The 25919-nt window shown below is 44.8% G+C and overlaps 2 protein-coding genes across 2 annotated transcripts in view; one reads left to right on the top strand and one right to left on the bottom strand.

Annotated features, from left to right (window-relative positions):
- LOC134207027 (uncharacterized) lies at window positions 1–19669 on the top strand. The gene is made up of 4 exons (XM_062682767.1): window positions 1–1532; window positions 1598–4648; window positions 4711–4988; window positions 18865–19669. Exons 1-4 carry the CDS (start codon window positions 180–182, stop codon window positions 19265–19267), a joined length of 5085 nt encoding a protein of 1694 aa, XP_062538751.1. The 5' UTR covers window positions 1–179; the 3' UTR covers window positions 19268–19669.
- LOC134207028 (ubiquitin carboxyl-terminal hydrolase MINDY-3 homolog) overlaps window positions 19436–25919 on the bottom strand; it is a 20964-nt gene continuing 14480 nt past the window's right edge. Inside the window, exons 2-5 of the mRNA XM_062682768.1 lie at window positions 21359–21841; window positions 21146–21299; window positions 20783–21080; window positions 19436–20727 (exon numbers count right to left, since the gene is read on the bottom strand). Of these exons, the coding sequence (XP_062538752.1) occupies window positions 20421–20727; window positions 20783–21080; window positions 21146–21299; window positions 21359–21841 (1242 nt within the window). The 3' untranslated portion in view covers window positions 19436–20420. The remainder of the gene's footprint in view (window positions 20728–20782; window positions 21081–21145; window positions 21300–21358; window positions 21842–25919) is intronic.

Raw genomic sequence — 25919 nt, 5'->3', positions numbered from 1 at the left:
GCGAAAAGTCACGAAACCATCAACAAAAGAAACTTCGTAATTTATGTAAAATTGTTCACGGTCTGGTTTTCTGTTTTTGTACTTAATTTTATGCAATCTTCCCCACCAAAATCATGAAAAGTGTTAGGAAAATGTTCAGTGTTTGAAATCAGGTTGCGTTCCATTCAAAGACGCCCGAAATGAATGAGTCCACGAGTGCCAACGACGAATCGGCGGGCACGTCCCGCGGATTTCTCAACGCGACCAGCTACTCGCTGAACGAGAGCGAACTGCTGGGCGATGAAAGCGTCCTGCAGCTGATGGACGCACGCTTTTCGCAGCTGGTGGACGGCATGCAGCTGCGGAAGAACGATCGCTACGCTGGGTTCGACAACAACGCCGGAGACAACTGGATCTATCCGACGAACTACCCGGTCCGGAAGTACCAGTTCTCGATCGTGCAGGCAGCTCTGTTCAAAAATACGCTGGTAGTGCTGCCGACCGGGCTGGGCAAGACGTTTATCGCGGCGGTGGTGATGTACAACATTTACCGGTGGTATCCGACGGGGAAGGTGATTTTTATGGCCCCGACCAGACCGCTGGTCAACCAGCAGATCGAAGCGTGCTACAAGATTATGGGAATTCCGAAGGAGGACACGGCGGAGATGACGGGCAGACAGCAGAAAAAGAATCGGACCGGGCTGTGGCAGAGCAAGCGGGTTTTCTACGTCACGCCCCAGGTGGTTCTGGCGGATATCAATTCGCCGGAGCAGAACTTCCCGGTGGACGGGGTAAAGCTGGTGGTGGTGGATGAGGCACACAAGGCGAAAGGTCGGTATGCTTATACGGAAGTGATAAAGGCGATAGCAACTACGAATAGGAATTTTCGGGTTTTGGCCCTGTCGGCGACGCCGGGTCGAACACTGGAGGACGTGGCGGAGGTCATAAAAAATCTTCTGATTTCGCACATCGAAGTACGGTGGGAGAATTCGATCGACGTGTCGCCGTACACGTTCAAGAAGAACATTCGCACGGTGGTGATTCCGCTGGGGCCCAAGTTGACGCGGATAAAGGAGGAGTACATTCAGATCGTGGATCCGTACGTGAGGAGGTTGATGGATGCGAACGTGCTTTCGGGACGGCTCGGTTCGCTCAGCCGAGGGTCGTTGATAATGCAGCAAAAGCAGTTCCGGGAGAACAATATGATCCAGCGGCATCCGAACTACTCGGCCATCAATTCGGACTTTATCACGTGCGTCAGCATGTACCACGCGTTGGAACTGCTGGTCCAGCATGGGGTGCGATCGTTTTTGAACTTTTTCGAAGACGAACACAACCGGACCGAGGAGAAGTACTTCGTGGCGAAGGATGCCCGGTTGAAGGCTTTCCTGGACGAACTGCGGGAAGAATACGGGAGGAATCCGTTGGCGATATTTTTCACAGCGCTCACAGAGGGTGGTGCTGTGGCTAAAAAAGAAGAGACGAACGATGTGATCGATTTTGGGCATCCGAAGTTTGCCATTCTGGAGCGCAACCTGAAGGAGCATTTTCAGGTGAGTTAATGCGACATTTTGTAGATCGTTGTCTCACTATTAATGTTTCTTTTCCGTACTTGTAGAACAACCCGGACTCGAAAGTGATAATTTTTAGCGAGTATCGCGATTCGGTGGCCATGATCCATCGGCTGTTGCTGCAGAACCGGCCGCTTATCAAGCCGAAGTGTATCGTTGGTCAGGGTGGAACCAGCGGAGGGTTGCGTGCTGTCACGCAGAAAGAGCAAATTGCCGCCATGAAGGACTTCCGGACGGGTGCGTGCAACACCTTGATCGCGACTTGCGTCGCCGAGGAAGGCATCGACGTGGGCGAAGTTGATCTAATTGTGTGCTTCGACATCACCAAGAATCCGACGCGGTTTGTGCAGCGCATCGGACGGACCGGGCGACAACGGGTCGGAAAGGTGCTGATGTTGGTCACGGAGGGGAAAGAGCATACCACCCTGAAGGATGTTCTGGCTTCGAAGGATAAAACGAACCAGAAGCTGTCGCGAAGTAAAGAGATTCATGCGATTTTGTATCGACATTCGCCTCGGCTTGTTCCGACGGAGTTCGATCCGAAATGTGTGGAGACGTTTATTAAGATACCGGAGGAAGCTGAGGAAGTGAAAAATGTCAAGCCCAAGAGAGGGCAGAAAAGAAAATCCGACGATAATCGGAACGATAATGAAGCAGGTGAAGCTTCAGCACAGCGTGAAACTCGAAAAAAGCGGAAGAAAAACGACGCTCCAAGTGGAACTCAAGATGTGCGGAACTTTTTCCGAAAAGTCGACACGGATCTTGACGCGACAGAGCGGGAAGTTTTTTCAAGTTCGCCGAGGAAGGAAGACGTCTCGGTTAATTCTTTGGATACGTCTCGAGGAAGCTTTCGGGCCCCGCAGGATGCGTCACTAAGGTTGGGAAAAACCGAACAAGAACAGGAACTGGAAAAGCTCATCAAGCCACTCCTTCGACACAAAGCAAGGCTTGGCAGGGAGCGGTACTTGAACGATCGAAAGGAAATAGAAGATCACGGCGAGCCAATTAGCAAATCCATTGTTTGTCCAAATCCTTTGAAGAAGTTTTTTATGGAGACAGACATTGAATATCTGAAGGACGTGATGAAGAAAAGTGAAATTCTAAACGCCGTTGGTGGAGACAGCGAACAGGATGATCTCGTGATATTAGACGATCGAGGAGATTGTTTGAAGTCGGAAATGAAATTCATAGAAAATTTGTTTGACGGTCGAACATCACTGAAAGATCGAGTTTCAGAAATTGAAGAATATCGCTCCGCTGTTGATCGACTACGGCCTCCTCAAAGTGGCGCAAACGCTGACCAAGTGGAAGTCACCGACGACCAAGTAACGCGATTTAACGACATCTTCGCTAGATTTTCAACACACAACATCAAAACGAACGTTTCCAATTACCTTCCCAGTCACGAGCCCTCCAACTCTCCATCCATTCCAGAAGCTCTCTACGACCCCACAACTTCAAATCTGTTCGATTCACAAAACTTTCTTCCACCTTTCGTGGAAGCGGAAGAATCGCGCTACCGACCAAACCCCGTGGATCCTCCCGAACCACCACCCCCTCCGGACATAGAAACTCCAATCAATCACAACAAAGCCAAATCCAGAACCGCCAAAACAATCAAAAGCGAAAAGCAGCGCACTCCCGCCGACTACAACAACAGCCCCCTGTTAAGAGCGTTCAATCGTTCGATACAGAAAGCGAAGAATTCGGACTACGCTTCGCCGCTGACCAGCCGGCCCAAGGAGCTTGGTTTCCGTATGGTGTTGGAATACTTCGGACTCGGCAGCCTGGATCAGTTGTTCGATGAACCAGCGGAGAAGCCGCCCTCGAAGGTTGGAAAGAAATTCCTTGACCGCTTGCAGACGGTCGCGGAAGTCGAAGAATCGATTCCGAATGACGGTCGAAAACCAGTTGAGGATCGAGTATCCAAAATGCCCGAAAAGGAGCTGTCAACTGACGCGTTGGACAGAGCGGAACCGACAGTGCTAGAGACGTCTGTAACGCAGCAAATCGCGGAATTGAGCAAAAACCTGTTCAATCCAAAAGAGCTGGAGATGAAAATGCAGCAGGACGACAATCCTCAGACGGTTAAGACGAGTGGAGAAAAAGAACTGGACCTATTCGATGAGGACTTCTTGGGAGCCGACTTTTCGGCCATGGCTCGCGCTGACAAACCAGAGAAAAGTCAGATTCCTATCGAAGACTTCCTACGAGACAACTTTCCTGAGGACGAAACTCAAGCGATTCCGTGTTCCACGTCATCCGTCCGTAGTTTACCGAGTAGCGAGTTGTTCCCATTGAGCGCAGGCGCTCGTCGGAATAAGGAACTAGATCTGGACATCGGCGGTTGCTTGGAGGATCTCAAGGAAGATTCCGAAAGCGAAGAAGTCGTGCCGAATTCTCAGACACCACCCAATTCGAAAAGCCAACCTAAGCCATCCCAGTTCAAAAACCTAGACGTTGGAAACCTGGAAGACCTATTGGCAGACAGTGATGACGACCTGTTTGGTACCAGTTATGCCTTGAAAAAATCCAACGATAACTCGAATAAAACCGAAGAATACGATCTGGAGGACGCTCTCGCCAGTGTGACCTCCCAGAAGGAAAACATTCCGTTGCCAACGACGCCCACCTCACACAAGAAATCCACCCCCACGAAACCCCAGGAATCACCCCAATTCGTGGAACGATCACCGTCTCTCCTGCGCAAGAAGCTGAATTTCACCCGGCTGCGTCTCAGTCGGACCAACGACATCGGCAAACTGGAGGTGAACTCCGCTCCGGTGATGCAAACCCACTCCGCAACGTCCAATCGCCAGTCACCGTTCTTTGCCGCCTCCTGCCGGCCAGGAGGGGCAGAAGAACATAAACCGCAAGGCCAGGCAGCGACCAGCAGTTTTCGTCAGGAATTGGAGCGCAAATTTGCATTCAAGCAGCCGCACGACGATCGCATTGGAGCGTCCCAGCAGGAGATGTCGATGATCGTACCCCGGACCAAACGGAAGGCGATAGTCAGTAGTGAATCGGAAGAGGAGCCGGCTGTCGAACCTGGGCGATCAAGTGACGACGAGGATGACGTGTTTCAGACTGCACGATCGGTGAGTATCATTACCTAGTCGCGAGTGGTACCAATCCTACAATTTGTTTTTTTTTATCGCAGAATGTGAAATCTTCATCGGAGCTGATGGGACCACCACCTGCGGTTCTTCGAGATGCACCTCCAAAGTGGCAGAGACCGCCGTCCAAGCGACGGAAACGGAAGCAACGTTGTGACTTCTTCATGACCCAAGCTTCGGTGTCCGATGATGATGGCGATGAGGACGATGAAGACGAATCGGAAGATCCGCACCTCGTGGACGATTCCATTATTCATCACGGTCCCGTGGAGGACGACGAAGATCCGGAGGACATGCGGGCGAAGTACTTGCAGTCGATCAGGTGGGTCATCAAAATTAAAACGAATATTCAAATTTGAGTCCTGCAGCGCAAAAGGCTTTAGCCGAAGTTGTGATACAGCTCGCTCGCCAAATAGCATTATAGGTATAATAGCGTTGTCGTAAAGCCATAATTCACAAGTCGCATTCTCGATGGATGAAGATGAAGACTAGCAACATTAACTGAGCTGGCAGCAGGTTTTTTGTTTTCAACCGCCACCAGTTGATATTCCTGAATATTATCCACTGTAAGACGCCACCTCATATGTGGCTGTAGGACGTAGGGTAGCGACAAACATATTTTTTCACGCCATTACTTACATGATTCGGATAGGCGGCCCCCATCGAGGGACTATTGGAAGGCGCACCCTTTTTCTCACGGGCTCTACCCTTCTTAGCAGTGACCTGCTCCGCTCCTTGTGTCGCACTCCTTGCGACCTGCTGACGACTCCGTTTCGCCTTTTTTGGGTTCACGACCTCCGTCCACGGCAGGTCCTCCTCCCGGCGATCCTCTGGTATTAGAGATGTGCGCCGGTCCGCGTTTGTCAAAATTTTGGTCGGCGGCGGAGTGAATCGGCATGGAGATTAAAAAAAAGAAGGAAGATTCTTTTGAATTTCGACGGAAAATCTGATAAACTTCTCCCGAAAATTCTCTGAGCTTCTCCAAAATATTCATTTGAAAATTGTTTTCAAATTTTCCATAACTACTATGAAGTTATGAGAATTATTTGGAAATTTCAAAGAAGTACTTAAGAATTTCTAAGGAAAATTGTTTCAAGTTTCTACAAGAAAATGTTTGGAAAATCCACGGAAAGTATCTGTTGAGTATTATTTGAAATTTACACAGAAAATTCTTCAACGGTGATTTCTTGCGAAATTTTAACCAAAATTATTCAGAACTTTAAGAGATTTTTTAAAATTACGGGAAACCGTTCGGTAATTCAACAAAAAAATCAGTTTTTAGGATTTTTTTTGTATTTCTACGGGGAATTCTTTTAATCCATAAAAAAAAATCTTAGGAAAATCAATGGGAAATTATTTAAAAAGCGGAAGGGTAGTTTGTCCGAAAATCATTAGGCAAAAGCCGTTTGGCCGAATAATACGTTAAGTTGAAAATTGTCAAACCGAATTGTATTTTACCGAAATGAAAGTTGGGCAAAACGGTTATACAATGGAAAACAGTTTGGTCAAAAATCGCATTTGGCCAAAGCGACATAAGGCCGAATTGGTAGTTTTGCCGAAAAAGCATTTTTCTCTAACACGTCGTTTGTAGGGGAGTCCCGTAGCGTAGTTGGCTACACGTTCGCCTTATAAGCGAATGGTCATGGGTTCGATTCCCAGCCCCTCCACCTAACCCTCGTCAGTCGCCGAATCCGCAGCCCATACGGTGGTGTTTGGGGTACGCGCCTTGCCGTCACGGCTGCCTGATGACGACTGACAACTTGTTCTTCTCGGAGGCATTCCTCCAACGTTACCCGGATTAAATGGCATCCGAACAAAGCAACGATCATTGGATATACGACATGGACACACGGACACAATGGACGCACGACAAAGATGAACTGGCAACGACAACAATAACGAGTAAATGGATATCTAAAAATAGATTCTGTGTGGATTCTGTACAGCAGAATACCACAGTAGATCACGGCACAGTAGCGGTTAAGAACACAGAGTGCCTGCCAAATAAATATATGAGTAAAAAAAACACGTCGTTTGGTTGAAATGATCGTTTGGCTTGGCCGAAAATGTCGTTCGACCGTAATGGTTGTTTGACAGAAAGGGCCATTTGGTCGAAAATGTCATTTGATCCAACGGCCAAATGTTGATTACTGGACGGCTAATATGGTCAAAAATACCCACTCGTTTGGCCAAATAACATTTTCGGCCAAATGGCCTCTCTGAGAAACGACCATTGCGGCCAAACATCTTTTTGATCAAACGACTTTTGTGGCCAAATGGACATTTCAGCAAAATTAAATTGTCGATCAGATGGGGTTTGGCCTAAGGGCCCATTCACAAATTACATAACGCTTTTGGGGGTGGGAGGGTGTCTGTCCGAGCGTTACGGCCCATACAAATTTTAGAACCATTCCATACAAAAAAACGTTACGAGGGGGTGGGTGGGGGTTAAAAATGGTCAATTTTAGCGTTATGTAATTTGTGAATGAACCCTAATGGTTTGTTCGGCCAAATACCTTACAGCCTTTTGTTTATCTGCCAAATGACCCTACCTGTCGTTTGGCCGAAGTTCAAGAATAACAGGTAAGCCCAAAAGTCATCTAGCCAAATTCCATTAGGCCGAATTAAACGTTTGTCCGAAACGGTATTAGGTGAAAATGGTTTGACCGAAAATAACATTTGACGGATAGCGACAAACAGCCAAAAGGCTCATTAGACCGAATTGGTAATTTAACTGAAAAAGTTGTTTGCCTAACAGCTTATTTAGCTGAAAATGTCATTTGGCCTAAATGGTCGTTTGACCAAAAAAGTCATTTGATCGACTAGATCACTTGGCCGAAAATGCCGTTTGGTAGAAATTGTCGTTTGGAAGAAAGAGTCATTTGGACCGAAAATGCCCCTTCTGCAAAACAAATAATTTGAGAAAAACGGATTTCATATCAAATTACCTATGCAGCTAAACGACTTTTTTTTTAGCAAAATGATCAATTCAACCGAACGACACTTGGCAAATGAACAAATTGCCAAATGGCAATGGGGAGTTTAGCCCTTCCTAGAAAAAAAAGCCCCCTAGGATTTGAAAAGTTGGTTAGCAGTGATATAAATTTTCAACATATAGCATAATGAATTAATGAAAAAGTTTGAAGACAAAAGAGTTATCTCCCATATTGAGCCTGTAATGAAATGAGTGGAAGGGAAATGAGCTTTTCTTCCATTTCTGAGAAAGACTCCTGTGTGGTAGTGAAATTACGCCTGTGGTTAATTATGAAAAGGCAATATCTAATTGATTTTAAAACAGTCAAAGACATGTGGTCAACCATCACGGAGTGGAGTGACAGTCTTCCATCAGACTTCCGCTTGCCTCGCAGCATGATAATCCTCACAGATCCCATCAGCATCTGAGAAGAATTCTCATTGGAATCTCTAAACAATTCCTTTCAGATTAATCGAAATATTCCAACCGGAATCCAGAAGAATTCACACTGGATCCTTTCGGTATCGTTAAGGAATACCCTTGGGAATCTGTGGGGGATATCCTTCATAATCCATGGAGCATTTGCTTCAAAATCTCTCGTTAATTTGCTTTGGAATTCCTCTGGAGTCGTTCAAAGATTTGTTTCGAAATCGTTCGGAGATTCGCTTCGGAATTCCTTGACGAATTGTATCAGAATACTTCGACGATTTTCTTAAGAATCCCTTGAATGTTTATTTCGAAGTCTCTCGACGTTTTGCCTCGGAACCCCTGAATGATTTGCTTCGGAATCTCTCGATGAATTGCTTCGGAATACATCGACGGTTAGCTTCGAAATTTCTAGAAGATTAATTTCGGGCTCCCTCGACGATTTACTTTGGAATCCCTCCATGAATTGCTTTGGATTCATTCGTCGATTTGCTTCGTAATTATTCAACGATTGGCCTAAATATACCTTTGGAATCGCTGGAGAATTCTTTACGGAATCTCTGGAGGAATGATACGGAGTCCCTCGACGGTTTGCTTCGGTATCCTTTGACGATTTGCTTTCACATCAAAATTGCCTACGAAATCCCTGAACATTCACGTTGGAATTCCTGGAGGATTTCTGACGGAATCTCTGGAGCATTCCCGTTGGAACTCCAGGAATATTCTCGTCGGGATTCCTGGAGGATTCCATTCGGAATCTCTAAACGATTCTAATTAGAATCCCTGAAACATTTCCTTTAGATTCACTGGAACATTCCCGTTCAAATTCCTAGAATATTCCAGGAAGTCGAAATTCCTAAAGGATGGAGGATATTCATAAGATTCTCATTGGAATCCGTGGACCATTCCTGTCGGAATCCGTCGTGGATTACCTTCAGAATCTCTGGAGGATCCCTTCGATAAGCTTGGAACATTCCCGTCGGAATCCCTGGAGGTGTGTTGCATTTTTTTTTTCATTTGGGATAGATAGAATATTTATGAAATCTGTAAACATTTTCACTGTCTACCGGTGGGAACCTGACGGCGATTCATCACATATTATCCTTTCAGTGTGCGAGACAAAGTCGAGCGCTACTACACTTAGACGCATAGCCATACGCCATCAATTTGAGTCGTTGTAGCAATCATTCATCGGCTAATAAACAAACATACTTCGATACTATGGACTACAGCAAAAAGCACATGCTTGAGAAAAAAGAATATGGATGAGTGTTATTGATCCGCAATTGCCTTAGGTGATTGGATCGTCTTTATCACATTACCACTAAGGTAGCTTAATTAGGTGGTAAAATGTTCGACAAGTTTTGAAAAGAAACACAAACTAGAGAAATAGATAAAGGGGCTAAAGCCCCCCCTGGGCATCGGGGCTACTTACGCCAATTCGGAAAAATCTACGTAAATTTCAATAAATTATCGAAATTTCCACGGAATATCCTGCAGACTTGTTTAATTTTGAATCGGCGTGGAAAATTATAGACCACCGGCGTGACAAATTTGAAACAGCGGCGCGTCGATGCAAAACTGCCGGCGGCGGCGGTGTGCCAAAACTGTCGGCGGCGACGCACACCTCTACACCGCTCCACCGTCATTTTTTTTTGTTTGCTTGAAGATATCATTGCTATTGGGTCCCCCTTGCGGCTGCTGTCGAATGCTGCTGGTTCAGTCGCCTTATTGATCCCATGGTTATCTATTCTTACCTTGCGGCATGCAGGGAGGCCTCGCATTCACAATATTTCAATACCCAGAGACAAAGTTCAATAACATACAACCAGTATACCATAATCAGGATCTTATTGGGGTCAACCCTGATGTGCCAATGGCACCAATTGAACGAGCCCACTGCTAAATCCCACCACATCCTAGGCAGTTCTCCCTGACTTGCAGACAGCTGGGGAGGGGTCGTCAAACCGTTGGACATAGTCCCTGCGGCCCCCTGTCCCGTGCAAGTATGGCCAAACTAAAGTTGCGAAGTGGGTGGCGGCTGGACGGAAGGCCTCCTATTTCCTCGAGAGAGCTGCGTCAACGGATGTTGCGCTTCTTGGGTTGATACCCCCCCCCCCTGGACAAGAACCAACGTACGTCCGCACGGCTTCGCTTTTTACGGCTATGGCCGCCCGTGATGAAATGAACTCTTGCCTTCGGTTCCAATCCGCCACTGTGGTACGCAATTGGCGACGTATTACACGCGTCGAGCTCTCTGAACTTTTCGACGAAACTTCACAACACTCCGTTTCGCTACACCGAAGGGCGGGCCTTGACGAGCGCACGGACTCCACAAAAAACTCCTCCAAACGATAAAACGGCGGAAATGCCACAAATCCTTTTCGTCGACTCCGAAAATTTCAGCCCGTACAAAAAAAAGCGCCACGCGCTGGAAGTCCAACGCGAAACATTAATTAACATTAAACAGATAACGAGTAGTTCGACAAAAAATTGCGGGAGTCGGCTACACCGACAACAGAATTAAATCTAAAGAACGAACGAAAAAATCTAATTACAATCACGTACAAAATCACTCCAATCACTTTAATTATCTCGACAAACTGAACTTTACTGAAACTCTTTAATAGAAATGCCTAGAACCCGCAAATGGAAGCGAAATGAACGAGTTTGAGTTTGTTCTTGAACAAAAAACTTTCTACAACAATTAACCGATTATTTAGCAATTGCACCAATTTAAATTTCAAATGGCGACATAGAGTTCGCGCCTTTGGAAACATCGAGCTAACTTTACTACATAGAACAATACAAAGTATCGTTGCCATATTGAATATGGCTGTCGTCATAGTACTCAAACATCACAACATTTAGTCGAGACACAAACCATGTCGACGAATTGCTTTCTCGTTGACTCGTACCGAATGCAATTTGAATTTGAACATTATTTTACTTAACAAGAAAACCCAGATTATTCCACCTAGCGTTGGTGGTGCCTTTCTCGCATTTAGTTAAGACACCAACCTTATATGGGGTTTATATGGTCCGATGTACCATTTTCTTCATAACTTTTGGACGCAATGACCGATCGTTATAAAATTCAATAGTGATCAACAAGGCTTTGTCCCCTGTCGAATGAAACTTGTTGCGAGAAAATCGGTTAAGGATTACGAAACGAAAAGTTGTCTAATATTTTTTATAGCTTTTGTGCACACACATACACACATACATACACACGGACAGACAGACATGTGCTCAGCTCGTCGAGCTGAGTCGATTGGTATATAATACTATGGGTCTCAGAGTCTTCTATAAAAAGTTCGTTTTCGGAGTGAAATGATAGCCTTTCGGTTCAACTTAGTTGTACGAGAAAGGCAAAAACGTCAAAAGCTACAATAACAATAATCAAAATTAATTTCAAAAAACTTATTTTCACCTGATTTTGCTTAAAAGGATAAAAACGTCTGAAGCTACGAAAATTTACGTAAATTTCATACGGTAAAAAACGTAAAACGTTACAAGCCATTGTTGATTCAGTAGACCATTTGATTCAAACGCCAGGACAATTTGGAGATCATACAACATACTACTATGTCCAAGGGCTTGACGATCCCTCCCCAGGCCATCTGCGAGTTGTGGGGCTTGCCTTGGATGTGGGCCCTGTTAAACCTCTATAAAAAGCTGCATGTATCCGCAAGTAGGCTCCGCCAAAGCGACCGTGTGCCGCTCAAAGCGCACAAGCCCAAGTCCTGGTGTTAGGTGGGACGCTAAACAGCCCTGACACGACGGCCCTCCGACGAGACAGGAGGTTTGCGCAGGCCCAATAAGCCGCCTTTAAAAACAACTATTACGAACGACATAGAAGATAATACGACTGGATACAATCGGCAACGACCTAGGCGACGAATAAAGGATCACAATTGGAAGCTTGGAACATGGAACTGCAAGTCGCTAGGCTTCGCAGGCTGCGACAGGATAATCTACGATGAATTACATCCCCGCAACTTCGATGTCGTAGCGCTGCAGGAAATCTGCTGGACAGGACAGAAAGTGTGGAAAAGCGGGCATCGAGCGGCTACCTTCTACCAAAGCTGTGGCACCACCAACGAGCTGGGAACCGGCTTCATAGTGCTGGGTAAGATGCGCCAATGCGTGATTGGGTGGCAGCCAATCAACGCAAGGATGTGCAAGCTGAGGATTAAAGGCCGTTTCTTCAACTATAGCATCATCAACGTGCACTGCCCACACGAAGGGAGACCCGACGACGAGAAAGAAGCGTTCTACGCACAGCTGGAGCAGACATACGATGGATGCCCACTGCGGGACGTTAAAATCGTCATCGGTGACATGAACGCACAGGTAGGAAGGAGGAATGTATAGACCGGTCATCGGACCGGATAGTCTGCACACCGTATCGAATGACAACGGCCAACGATGCATAAACTTCGCAGCCTCCCGCGGAATGGTAGTCCGAAGCACCTTCTTTCCCCGCAAAAATATCCACAAGGCCACATGGAGATCACCTAACCAAGAAACGGAAAACCAAATCGACCACGTTCTAATCGACGGTAAATTCTTCTCCGACATCACGAACGTCCGCACTTACCGCAGTGCGAATATTGAATCCGACCACTACCTCGTTGCAGTATGCCTGCACTAAAAACTCTCGACGGTGTACAACACGCGTCGAAGTCGGACGCCGCGGCTTAATATTGGGCGGCTACAAGACGGTAGACTAGCCCAAGAATACGCGCAGCAGCTGGAAGTGGCACTCCCAACGGAAGAGCAGCTAGGCGCAGCATCTCTTGAAGATGGCTGGAAAGATATTTGATCCGCCATTGGAAGCACCGCAACCGCTGCATTAGGCACGGTGGCTCCGGATCAGAGGAACGACTGGTATGACGGCAAATGTGAGCAGTTAGTTCAGGAGAAGAATGCAGCATGGGAGAGATTGCTGCAACACCACACGAGGGCGAACGAGGCACGATACAAACGGGCGCAGAACAGACAAAACTCGATTTTCCGAAGGAAAAAGGGTCAGCAGGAAGATCGATGCCGTGAAGAGACGGAGCAACTGTACCGCGCTAATAACACACGAAAGTTCTATGAGAAGTTGAACCGTTCACGTAAGGGCCACGTGCCACAGCCTGATATGTGTAAGGACATAAACGGGAACCTTCTTACGAACGAGCGTGAGGTGATCCAAAGGTGGCGGCAGCACTACGAAGAGCACCTGAATGGCGATGTAGCAGACGAAGATGGCGGTATGGTGATGGACCTGGGAGAACGCGCGCAGGACATAATTCTACCGGCTCCGGATCTCCAGGAAATCCAGGATGAGATTGGCCGGCTGAAGAACAACAAAGCCCCTGGGGTTGACCAACTACCAGGAGAGCTATTTAAACACGGTGGTGAGGCACTGGCTAGAGCGCTGCACTGGGTCATTACCAAGATTTGGGAGGAGGAAGTTTTGCCGCAGGAGTGGATGGAAGGTGTGTCCCATCTACAAAAAAGGCGATAAGCTGGATTGTAGCAACTACCGCGCAATCACATTGCTGAACGCCGCCTACAAGGTACTCTCCCAAATTTTATGCCGTCGACTAACACCAATTGCAAGAGAGTTCGTGGGGCAGTACCAGGCGGGATTTATGGGTTAACGCTCTACCACAGACCAGGTGTTCGCCATACGTCAGATATTGCAGACATGCCGCGAATACAACGTGCCCACACATCATCTATTTATCGACTTCAAAGCCGCATATGATACAATCGATCGGGACCAGCTATGGCAGCCAATGCACGAAAACGGATTTCCGGATAAACTGATACGGTTGATCAAGGCGACGATGGATCGGTTGATGTGCGTAGTTCGAGTTTCAGGGGCATTCTCGAGTCCTTTCGAAACGCGTAGAGGGTTACGGCAAGGTGATGGTCTTTCGTGTCTGCTATTCAACATCGCTTTGGAGGGAGTAATACGAAGGGCAGGGATTGACACGAGTGGTACGATTTTCACGAAGTCCGTCCAGTTATTTGGTTTCGCCGACGACATTGATATCATGGCACGTAACTTTGAGAGGATGGAGGTAGCCTACATCAGACTGAAGAGGGAAGCTAAGCGGATCGGACTAGTCATCAACACGTCGAAGACGAAGTACATGATAGGCAGAGGTTCAAGAGAAGACAATGTGAGCCACCCACCGCGAGTTTGCATCGGTGGTGACGAAATCGAGGTGGTAGAAGAATTTGTGTACTTGGGCTCACTGGTGACTGCCGAAAATGACACCAGCAGAGAAATTCGGAGACGCATAGTGGCTGGAAATCGTACGTACTTTGGACTCCGCAAGACGCTCCGATCGAATAGAGTTCGCCGCCGTACCAAACTGACAATCTACAAAACGCTAATTAGACCGGTAGTCCTCTACGGACACGAGACCTGGATGATGCTCGTGGAGGACCAACGCGCACTTGGAGTTTTCGAAAGGAAAGTGCTGCGTACCATCTATGGTGGGGTGCAAATGGCGGACGGTACGTGGAGGAGGCGAATGAACCACGAATTGCATCAGCTGTTGGGAGAACCATCCATCGTTCACACCGCGAAAATCGGACGACTGCGATGGGCCGGGCACGTAGCCAGAATGTCGGACAGTAACCCGGTGAAAATGGTTCTCGACAACGATCCGACGGGCACAAGAAGGCGAGGTGCGCAGCGGGCAAGGTGGATCGATCAGGTGGAAGATGACTTGCGGACCCTCCGTAGACTGCGTGGTTGGCGACGTGTAGCCATGGACCGAGCCGAATGGAGAAGACTCTTATATACCGCACAGGCCACTTCGGCCTTAGTCTGAATAAATAAATAATAATAACACAAATATACGTGAATTACATTTAATTGATGTTCATTGAACATATATTAGGGAATGTTTAAGGATTACGTAACTGTTCAAGTGGAAGGGGGTCCTAGAAATGTGCATTTTCATACGAAAAACCTTGTTTTTTTATACACAAAAAACTAAAAAAAGAGGTAAAAATATATCAGGTTTCGCGTGGTGTAAACAAAGGAACTTTCCTTAAAGAAAGTTCACCAATCACGTAACGTAAAATTTGGCTATTTCATCACCCCTCCCTCCTATCTTACACTTTTTGTGTGAATTTACTAAAAATTATATGGATCGTCATACATCTCGCAACCCCTTCCAGCTAAGCGTTGCGTGTTTTATAGATGTTTCTTTTGATTAATTGAAATTATCATTGAGATGAAATTGTGTTTTCGTACTATGTTTAGGTGTACAGCAAGTCGTAATACAATTTCATTATTTCGCTTCAATGCTTTGTTCGCTAAGTCCTTTTTAACACCGAATTACTTCAACTTATCCTCAAAACTTGTGATAATTTTCGATTTTGTCCCTTTTTTTGAGTTGTGGATATTTACGCTTTGGAAGTAGTCTTAATTCGGCCGGAGATACGGGTTTGACATCAGAACTTGAAGATTCACATGCGTACTCTTGCCCAACCCGTTCCTGCGTACTTTTACCCCACAGTCCCAAAATTTATTCAAGTAATGGTTCTGACTTCTTTGAAAACCAACCGGATTGGTGTTCTGCACCATAAAGTACTCTATACAGTAGGTTATCGAAATGGTATAATGTTCACCTGATTGAACGTATATATGGTAATGAAATACTAGTTGCGAAAACACAATTATTTTTAGCAAAATGACCAAAAAATTATCTAACTCCATATCTTCCTTGTTGTTTATTCAAATCGTTCACAATTACACATGATAATAGTTGGCCAGAATACCTGTCAAACTGATGCAGTGCTGCTAGTTTATCTTTTTTTGTTACTTAATAAAATCGAAAACGTACTCTTACCCCACGCGCACTCTTGCCCCACTCTACTCTAAGCACATAGACATTCGTCATCATTTCGTACGCGAGAAGATCGACGAAAATGTGATCGGTTTGCAGCACGTTGGAAGTCAACAGCAAGCTGCGGACATACTGACAATGGCGATTCCGGCTCCCAGATTCGAAACTGAAAGACGAACAATTGGCATTGGACGGATTCTCGGTTAAGGGAGGATGTTGGCGCAGTAACCATCGAATTGTTTGTATCATAGTATGCCACTAACATATATGACATTAAATATATCAGTTTTGCCTCTACATATCGAACCAAACAGACGTGTTATGATTTAATTGTCCATTAGATAATAGTTCTTTTTCTACGCCTCTCGCCAAGTTGAATGATGCGCACGAATGATTGAGTGAAATTGCGCTGCAGGGTCAACATTTGCGCCTTCACTTGGTTGATTTTTGACAAAATCGCAAAAAGCATCCGTAGATTTACAAGTAAGTGAGTAGATTTCCAACGGAAAAATGATTTTATCTTCGGTTTGGGATACGACAACCATCATTGCATCCAAGCAGGAAAGTTTCGCTGCTGACGAGTCCAGTACTGCCATCGAATTTGAAATTCCTGGAAATTCTCTGCAGTCAACAGATGTGCGTAACGTACGTATAGCCAGGCATGTTCGGACACACTTTTTCCCATACGTCTAGGAGCTGCAGTTGTTGTACGATAGCAAGATATCAAGGTGTGCGAGGCTGGGATAGGGCACTGCACGGCCTGCTTTGTCTCTTTCTCACTGCAAAGAAATTAGAAAACAACAAGGCCGGTAAATGTCAAATTTCATGAAGAACGTCAAATGTTAAATTTCATGAAATACGGGAAGCCAATTTTGGGTTTATTGCCTGAACTCAAAATTGAGTGAATTAAACCTCCAGTTGGGTAAATAAATTTTTCGTTGGGTACTTTTTCAACATGGGAGTAAAGGCAAACTACTTCGACCCCATTTACTTTACTGGCTTCCCGTACGGATGTTCGAGGTTGGATGAATTGAACTCACTGTTGGGTAGTTTATTTCTTCCGTGTGTGGGATGACGTAAATAGTAGGCTAGCGTGTTGTTGTAAAACCGCTCTCTTTCGGATGGCGCCGTGCCGGATGGCGCATGTTTGTTGCACGGTGTTATGTTTTGTACTCTGAGTGCGATTAGTCGCCCATCGAGACTCCTCTCCACGTTCGAGTACGCAATGTGCTCCTTCAGCGCTATAGCCGTTCCCCTTCTGGCGTGATCCACTTTGCAGACGACGTTATAGCCAGGGAGTACGAGTTGCTTGTTGTCTACTTCCTGTAGAAAGGCAATATCAATCTCCAACGTACGAAGGAAAGTTCGGAGGGCGTTTAGTTTGGTCGGATTCCTGATCGTGTTAATGTTAATTGAGGCAATGTTGTAGCTGCTGAGAGCCATTAAAGCAGAGCATCCATTTCCTCGCTCGCGTCGTCTCCGTAGTTTTGTCGAAGCTTCTTGCCAGGTGGACGACCACCTCGCCTTTTGCTGCTTGTCGAGGTCGAAGATATATCGGTTTCGTTCCCATCGCTTGCTTGTCGTGTGGACATTCGGCTCACGGTGTGTTCAGCTACGATTTTCTGCGCTAGCTCAAGGTCGTCGACCTTTACGAATGCGCACCCAAGCGCTCTACTTGTTTGAAGGCCAACAACTTGTTCGCGTTGCAGTGCAGGCCTAAAGTTGACCCACCGAAGTCGTGAAGCTCTTCGAAAGACGGCTTCTTCGGCACGTTCGCATAATATCGATGCGATACGTGTTTTCGCGTCGAACACTCATCGAGACAAAGAAACAACCGCGAAACGAAAATTACGGAAGGAAAGAATTTGAAAAAATAATCAAAAGCCCGCGTACGGCCAACTGCACTGCTTGGAAGTTGAGCGCTAGCTATCCGTCCGCCGTACACACGAATCATGTAGCAATACTAGACAGAAACACTTTTACTACAAAGAAACAGACGTCTCACTCAACATATGTTCCATCGTTCACCTTTTCAACGGAAGATTCAATTTTTTGTAGGTGGTCGATCGGCAACCGATGGCGTTTTCATCGATTTTGCTTGTGTCTGACGTTTGCACACTACCGCCACCTGGTTTCCGATTGTCCAATCACAGTGCATTTAGCACTGGGAGATTATGTTTCCGTGACGATGATTTTGATTGCATTTTGTTCTAAGTGAGACGTCTGTTTCTCTGTGCTTTTACATTATGAATGTTTATTCTTTTCATCCGTTATCGTCTCTGAAATGTCTGCTCAATATGATGGTGGAGTGCTCTGCATATTTCAGCAAGTATTATCAGCAATATCCTAAAACATTAGTGCTGTCCAATGAGAGCTTGAAGCAGCTCGAAGTTTCTCGCGGTCCTGCTCATGCCTATTTGTTGACAAAAAAGAACGAGCAGGACGGAAACAACTTCGAGCTACTTCGAGCTGCTCATTGGACAGCATTATTGCAATCCTGATTACCGCCCATTTTCTTGATGGGGGCCCCGACACCTTCCATCCACTCCTGCGGCAGAGCCTGATCCACCTAATGGTAATAACCCAGTGCAGCGCTCTCGCCAGTGCCTCACCGCCGTACTTAAACGTATGTCAACACGTGGGCTTCGTTGTTTCTTAGTCGGCCAATTCTTTTCTGCATATCATTGCCCTACATTGAAGTCAAAGCTGCGGGGATGCAATTCATCGCAAATTATCCTGTCGCAACATGCAAAACCTAGACAGTTGCAGTTGTATGTTCCACGCCTCCAATCGTTAACATATAAATTGTACTAACTGTTACATCTGTTTGTACTACCGCAATGTTCCTCTTATGGAAGCTAGGCACCTAATTTTGGTTTCCCGAAAGCAAACAATTTTGTCTTACCATCATTATCTTCCTCTTCCCATTCCAGGAGTCCCGTCCGACGCCACGGTGCTTTCAAAATGCCAGCCGCCCCACCTCGGTTCAACAACACGTTGGACATCTACTCGCAGCCTGTTGATCGCCTGCGCAATCAACAGTCCATGTATGAAATGGATTCGTTCATCGTCCCGGAAGGTGCCCATTCCGCAGACGAAGACGATGACTACGAAGAGGACGATCAATTCCGAAGTCAATCGTCACAGACCACTTCCGAGCTGGACGAACTGGAACAGGCGGAGGCAATACTGCGGGAACGACGTCGCGCTCGGCGGGCCCAGAAGCAAATGCCGAAGGCCAAGCGGCGGAGGAAAATCGAGCAGGATAGCAGCTCCGACGAGGGGGAAGAACTGAAAGCATTCCGAAGGGCGATCCACTCCCTGCAGTCCGATTAGTGAGTGGATGGGGGTGAAAAATAATCTGTGAAATTGTGCCATGTCTTGTATTGTGCAACGGATAAAGCCATTTGTTGATCGTTGAATGACCCAGTGGAGACACTAAATTTGGATGACATCGTTGAATTCGAAAGGATTTTCTTTGCTTCTACTCCCACGAGAAAAATCTTCTTTTCGCCAACTATTTTTATCTCATCGCAATAAGGTTTCTGTCATTTCTAATATATATTATATCGCATCATTCCACGGTACAGTTTCTTTGATTTCGTTTTCGTATTTCTTGTCTCTCCTAATATATAATCCTACGCGCGTTCTTTTTTATTTATTTTTTTTTATTTCTTTTCATTATTTTAGGACAAATCTACATATTATGCGATTTTTGTTGCGGGGTTGGAATTAAATTTCAGTTATAATATCTCGCGAGAAGGAAGAATAGGGGAGGGGAGTAAAATCAAGAAGTAAACACGTATCTTCTCCACTGGCCCTGTCTCCGCTTCTGATCATTTCCGTTTTGTGTTTTGTATTCACGTCTTTTCACAGGTCACTTGTCGATTTTGTTTCAAGGGGGATTGTATCACTTCTGCCTTCTATTGTTCGTTTTCTTTGTAATGTTGTCGTTGGTTGTTTGCTGCGCAGCTGTTTTTAACACTGATTGATTTTTTTTTGGTTATTTAGTAGTTTGAGAAAATGGGGAATTGGTTATAATGACTATTTGTTTTGGTAGTTGTAGTAGTAGAAGAACTCTCATGTCTGCTTCTAAGTAGTAGTAATATGCTAACTTGTTACCTGTTGCTTCTACTTACTTTCGCTAATCAGCTACTTTGTGTTTTTGGAGTTAGTATCTATTTTATTATTCTTTCCGTAGAGTAGTTTGTGTGATTGGTTGCTGCAACTGCGTATGAGTGTGTGAGTGAGATAAATATGCCTTGTGAGTGTGTTTGTGTGGGTTCTCATTAAAACAGGTTTCGGAGAAATGGCGCTGTCTATTGTGTGTCCACTACATTCCACTATGTAGCTGGATTCATCTGCGGTCCCAGAAGAATTTCCGGAATCGATTTTATTATCCACGAAAAAGCTCTCGCTATCGGGATCGGTGTGGTCATGTGCTGCTGCAAAATTATGCCAACAACAAACAGAAAGAAACATCGAGCGGTCAATTCAACGACGGTGTCCGCGAGTCGTTCCAGTTGACCTCAATGTTGGGCCACTTGGTCTGCAGGCAGGTCAGCATGGGATCCGACGGGTTGCACATCCGCACGTCGCTCTCCAGCTGGATAGCATGACCCTTGTTATAGCGAACCCGGTTATCGCAGTTCGAGTTCGGGATGCCGTTGTAATGCAGCAGATCGAACGTGTCCGGAACGGATTTTTTCTCCGTCGGGAAGAACTCGTTCATAAAATCGTTCAACAGGATGATGCCGAGACTTTCCGGGTCGAGCTTTCTGCGCATCAGATCAACGCTAAAAACAGATTCATTTTTATTCGAACGAAAGTTTATCGTCAAATGGTACTTACTATTCCGGTTCACTGACCAGATCTAGTGCGCACAACACATCCTGCAACAACGGGCTTGGTATAAAGTTGCTTCCTTCGGTGTCGAATTGTCGAAAAACCCGCCGGGCCAATTCGCTGGGCGTTTCCGGCGACACTAGCCTTCGCTCGTTGCTAAACAACACCGTCAGATGCGTTTCCGAACCCATCACCCAGACGGGATTCTTCGGATTCTTGTAAAAGAACCCAACCGTGCAGTATTGCATCTGTTCCATCAACGTGATGAACCCAATGTCGGACTGTTGCGTGATGCCTTTCAGTTCTGAAATCGAGAATTAGCGTGTTCCTGATATCTGGTCGCAATTCAACCAAATCTAAGAATCTTACTCAAGCCACCAACGTCCTGCTCGTTATCCCAAACGTAGGGAACGGCCCTCCCGGTCAACATGAGATTGATGAGTGCTTGACTACCGTAGCCATAGGTGCCGTGTATCAGCGGCTCGGACGTATCCGACACTTCTCCTAGCACGCTTTCGAGACCCTAAAACGAGCACATCATTACAAGCCTGTCATTACCTCATTACAAATAAGGTGACCTACCTTCGTCAACAAAACCGTATACAACAATAGCAACACTCCGCACTCCTCGGCCAGCACGTGGAAATTTCCGGCATAATACTTCTCGACATCATCGATCTGTTCCAGCTCGTTAACGCTTAGCCTCTCGTGGAACGTCTCCGGATTCCAAGGATCGCCGCCTCCGCAGCTAGCCTCCTGCACTTCGGAACCCTCACTCGCCGAACCTTCCGCCATGATGTTCTGATTGGCCAAATCGGCCGAGGCAGCAGCGGCGTCCACCCCGAGCTCCACCGGCTCGTTCGGTGGGAGGTTCTCCAGGGCGTCCACCATCTCGGCGTCGCCGTCCGTCTCTTCGACGGGCCTGCTGGAAGAGGAACATCCCGGTCCGGTGCCGGATGCCTGCCGGGCCTGGAGGCTTACGATCCGATACTTGGAGGATTTACATTTCATCAGAATCTGGCAGATCGCTTGGATGAGCAGGGTTTTGCACTTGTCTGTGGTTAGCTGCAAAAAAAATGTAAAATTATTCGATTGCATTCTATTTGAAAACATTTTATCATAAAACATAGTTGTTCAGTAGTCAGTAGTGTTTCCCTAAAGAGGAACAGATGAAAATTGTTGAGAAAGTTAAAAAGTTAGGTATTAATGATTGGAAGGATTGAACGATCTTTTTGGAGGCAGAATTAATTTCGGTTCTGAAAGTTCAATAACGATCCTGCTTAACTGCAGGGTTATTACGACTACCCGTTTTTGCGATTTTCGAGGATTTGGCGCGGATTTACATAACTATTTTAGGGTTACGCGCGGATTTGGCACGGATTCAGTTTCAGGTGAAAATTTAATAAATAAAATACTAGATCTAAGAACGTTTATTTAAAAATTTGTTTTATATTCATCTTTATTTTTATTAGCAAATTTTTTTTTATATCTTTATTATCGTAAATTTATTAGCAAATGTTGTTAAGGGAACGTCCACAAATTACGCAACGCGTAGAGGGTGGAGGGGAGGGGTTTAGCAAAGTGTGCCGATCCATACAAAATGTGCACATGTTTCATACAAAAAGTACGTTACGTAATTAATGGATTTTCCCTAAGAACAAAATTTACGTTTGCAGGTTATTCACATTACACTGGAGTCGGTTTTACGCGGGGGATACGTTCCGCGTAAATAAAAACTGCGTAAATCCCAAAAACCGCGTAAAAAATTACTTCACTAAAAATAGATTTTTTTTGTGGTTTTCACGTGTTTCCTAACCTTTTTTGAAAAACCGCGAAGATCCCAAAATCCGCGTAAAAAACGATTTTTAATTTGAAAAAAATCGGTTTTTGGCTATTTTTACGCGTAACCAAAGGTCGATCGACCTGTTTCAAATATGGTGCATGCACATTGTGCTACATAGAGTAGAATCCAAGAAATTCCTGAAGTAAAGCCTTTTGATCTACACGCGTAACCAAAGGACTGTCGACCTATTTCAAATGTGGTGCATGCTGTTTGTGCTACCGTGCTGTGTCCCAATTCCGTTCACCTAAGACAATGCGCTATGTCTAAAAGCTCTAAAAAATAGCCGTTTAGTATTTTGAAGCTGCAATTTTGCTACATAGTTCATTTTCTATATACAATTGAAAATAAAATATGTTGGGATGCATTCATAGACTTAGGCTCCACTAGTGAAAACAAAATTGACCAATTATGTGGTCCTAATTCCAATCATCTGAAATGGCATTGTTCCTAATTCCGTTCATTCGTGTTCCTAATTCCAATCACCCGAAAAACATTGATTTCTTGGAGATGCTAATACCAGGCATCATTTTTCTCACAAATCCATCTTTTCATTTATTATAATATTGCAAATAAAAAGCATAACATGTAATTTCCTTCCAAATTTAAAATACAATGAATGATATTTCCTTAGTATAGCCAAGTTGACTGTTTTTTCGTTTGTTTCACTTACCATTCGAGATATATTCAACATGGACATTGATGCTAGCTGCCCAATTGCATTAGGTACAACAGAAAAGGACAGATACGATTCCTTATCGGAGTTTTACACCTTATCCTCAACGTAATTTTGACTAGAGCCTGGATACTAGGTCTTTAATTCTGACCTGAACCTTCCAAAACAATGTCTCTGTTTGTTTGGAATTGTTCGTACCACTGTTTCGTTCAAATTGAATATTCTTCAAAGTTCCGGTTCTTTAAAGTAGGTACCGGATAACCCTACTTCTACGAAGTATTCACGGATTTTGGTAAAACAGAACCTTTTTTACAGCACAGAGAGGGCAGTGTTTTTTTTATAGAAATTCGGATAAATAAGAACGACGCAGTTATGAATTGTGCTGTTTAAAACTGTCCGTATTCACCGGAAATCCAGCATTCACTTTATAAATCATCATTAAATCATTAACTGAAAAACTGTATTTTCCCGGCACGAGTTGAAAAAGGTCCCATAACCTTTTCGAGTAGAGTCGTTAACGGAATTCCTTTCGGTCTGCCTGCTTGCGGGATAGAATTTTAAATGTTCACCATTCATATGGCTTTATGTACGATGTACCTTTTCTTGCTCATAGATTATATTCTCAAACACGGAATTTTCGGAATCCATCCACCAAACCTCGCTCCAAACCCAATGAACGGAATAAGGAACGAGTAGATTTAGATGTACCCTTATTCCGGTCAAGATATTTTTCACTTTTCAGCATTTTCTATCGGGAAAATACAGGCAACAATTTGGTAATACGCTATAATGTTACCTGTTTTGTCTTATTATGCTGCTGTGTTTGAAATCCAGGGCAAATTTCCACTTAAAAATGCTTAAATATTATGACAAACGTTCTTCGTATAGGGTAAAGTGCCCAATAGTGGACCCTCCAGCCATTTTTGCATTATTATAGCACAATGTAAACATTTTGCTATGAAATTCCATCGGGAGAACCTACCTTACACTCCTATGATTTGACTACATGCATTAGAAATGCTATGGAAAGTAAAATTAGATGATTTTTTTACAATTCTATAAAAAATAAACACGAGAGTGTCCATTATAGGAATATTTTGGGGAGTCTATAATAGGAAAGAAGAACGTCTCGAAACGGAACATAAAAATCAAATGAAGTGTCGACTATAGGGAAGCAATTTCCTATTATGGACCCCCAGGGGGTCTACTATAGGGCGAATTCAGTCAGAATTTAAAATGTTAATTTAAACGAATAACGTCGAGTATTTGAGTGTTTTATGTATGTATCGTAAAGAGGATATGCAGAGCTTGATATTAGATATCACGCAAAACTAATATTTTGAAAATTTCCACTCCTTATGCCAGGAAGAGCAAAATTTCGCTACTAGGAGGTCCACTATTGGGCATTTTACCCTAGATAGTAGAATCTAATATTCCACTATCTATAGTTCTTAGCAAGTGGGTTAATGAAAACAATCAATATGGCGCTCGTAGTGACGACCAACAAATTTTGGTTAAATTTTCGCTGTTAATCGCCAAAAATGACGCTGGTTTTCATTTCATTTCAAGACAAAATTTTCAAAACGACTTATCTGCTTTTGTAAACAAAGGTTCAAACGACGATTTGACGAATCTGATAGCTCACCCACGCAAACCAACACCATGTCCATCAATAGGTAGGGGAAGGATTCCGCTACCTGTTGATGGTGTTGGTTTGCGTGGGAGAGCTATCAGATTCGTCAAATCGTCGTTTGAATCTTTGTTTACAAAAGCAGATAAGTCGTTTTGAAAATTTTGTCTTGATTTCATGCATACATAACCATAGAAAAGTACAAGGATATTTTTCTGTTGTTTTTATACGAAAACTCTTTATTATTTATCATTTTGTCTTGCGTGAACGGAATTAGGCGCTGATTGGAATAAGGGCACAGCACGGTACATAGAATAGAATTGGTACGAAGCATAACTTTTAGACCGTCCAAGAAAATCCTTGAGTAAGGCTTTTAGATCTACACGCGTAACCAAAGGTCTGTCGACCTGTTTCAATTCCTGCAGCAAGGCCTTTCGATCTACACGCGTAAGCAAAGGTCTGTCGACCTGTTTCAAATATATTGCATGCTCCTTGTGGTACATGGAATAAATTCCGAGATGCGCATGAAAATAGTCACGTAAATAACGACCCGAGTCAGGGACGGTCCTCGACTCCGAGACCGACTGCCACAGCAGCATGGCTTCTTCTTGTTTTCCTTTCAGATGGGACACGGAGGTTCACCCATAACGTGATTACATGCTTGCCAAATGGCCATTATGCCAAACGGCCTTCAATTTGACACCGCATCCAAATTATGCCAAAAGGCCATTGGACCAAACGGCCCTTATGACAAACGGCGTTCTCCCAACGGCATTATGCCAAACGGGGTACCGTCGATTGATGCACAATGCAAAATCTGTATTTAATTCTACAAGAACTGAATGAGTATCATGGTTCTTGATCGTAAATTGTGCAGTCCAACTGCAAATCACTGTTTTTGGATGTTTATGCATACATTTTTCCATATACAGTAATATCCCGATTTTATCACCCCCCCTGGTGAATTTTGGGGTGATAAAACAGGGTATGTGACAAA

Source organism: Armigeres subalbatus, chromosome 1 (assembly GCF_024139115.2).
Source record: "Armigeres subalbatus isolate Guangzhou_Male chromosome 1, GZ_Asu_2, whole genome shotgun sequence".
Classification (NCBI taxonomy): Eukaryota; Metazoa; Arthropoda; class Insecta; order Diptera; family Culicidae; genus Armigeres; species Armigeres subalbatus.
Note: the sequence above shows the minus strand (reverse complement) of the source record. Positions and strands in the feature narration are given on the sequence as shown.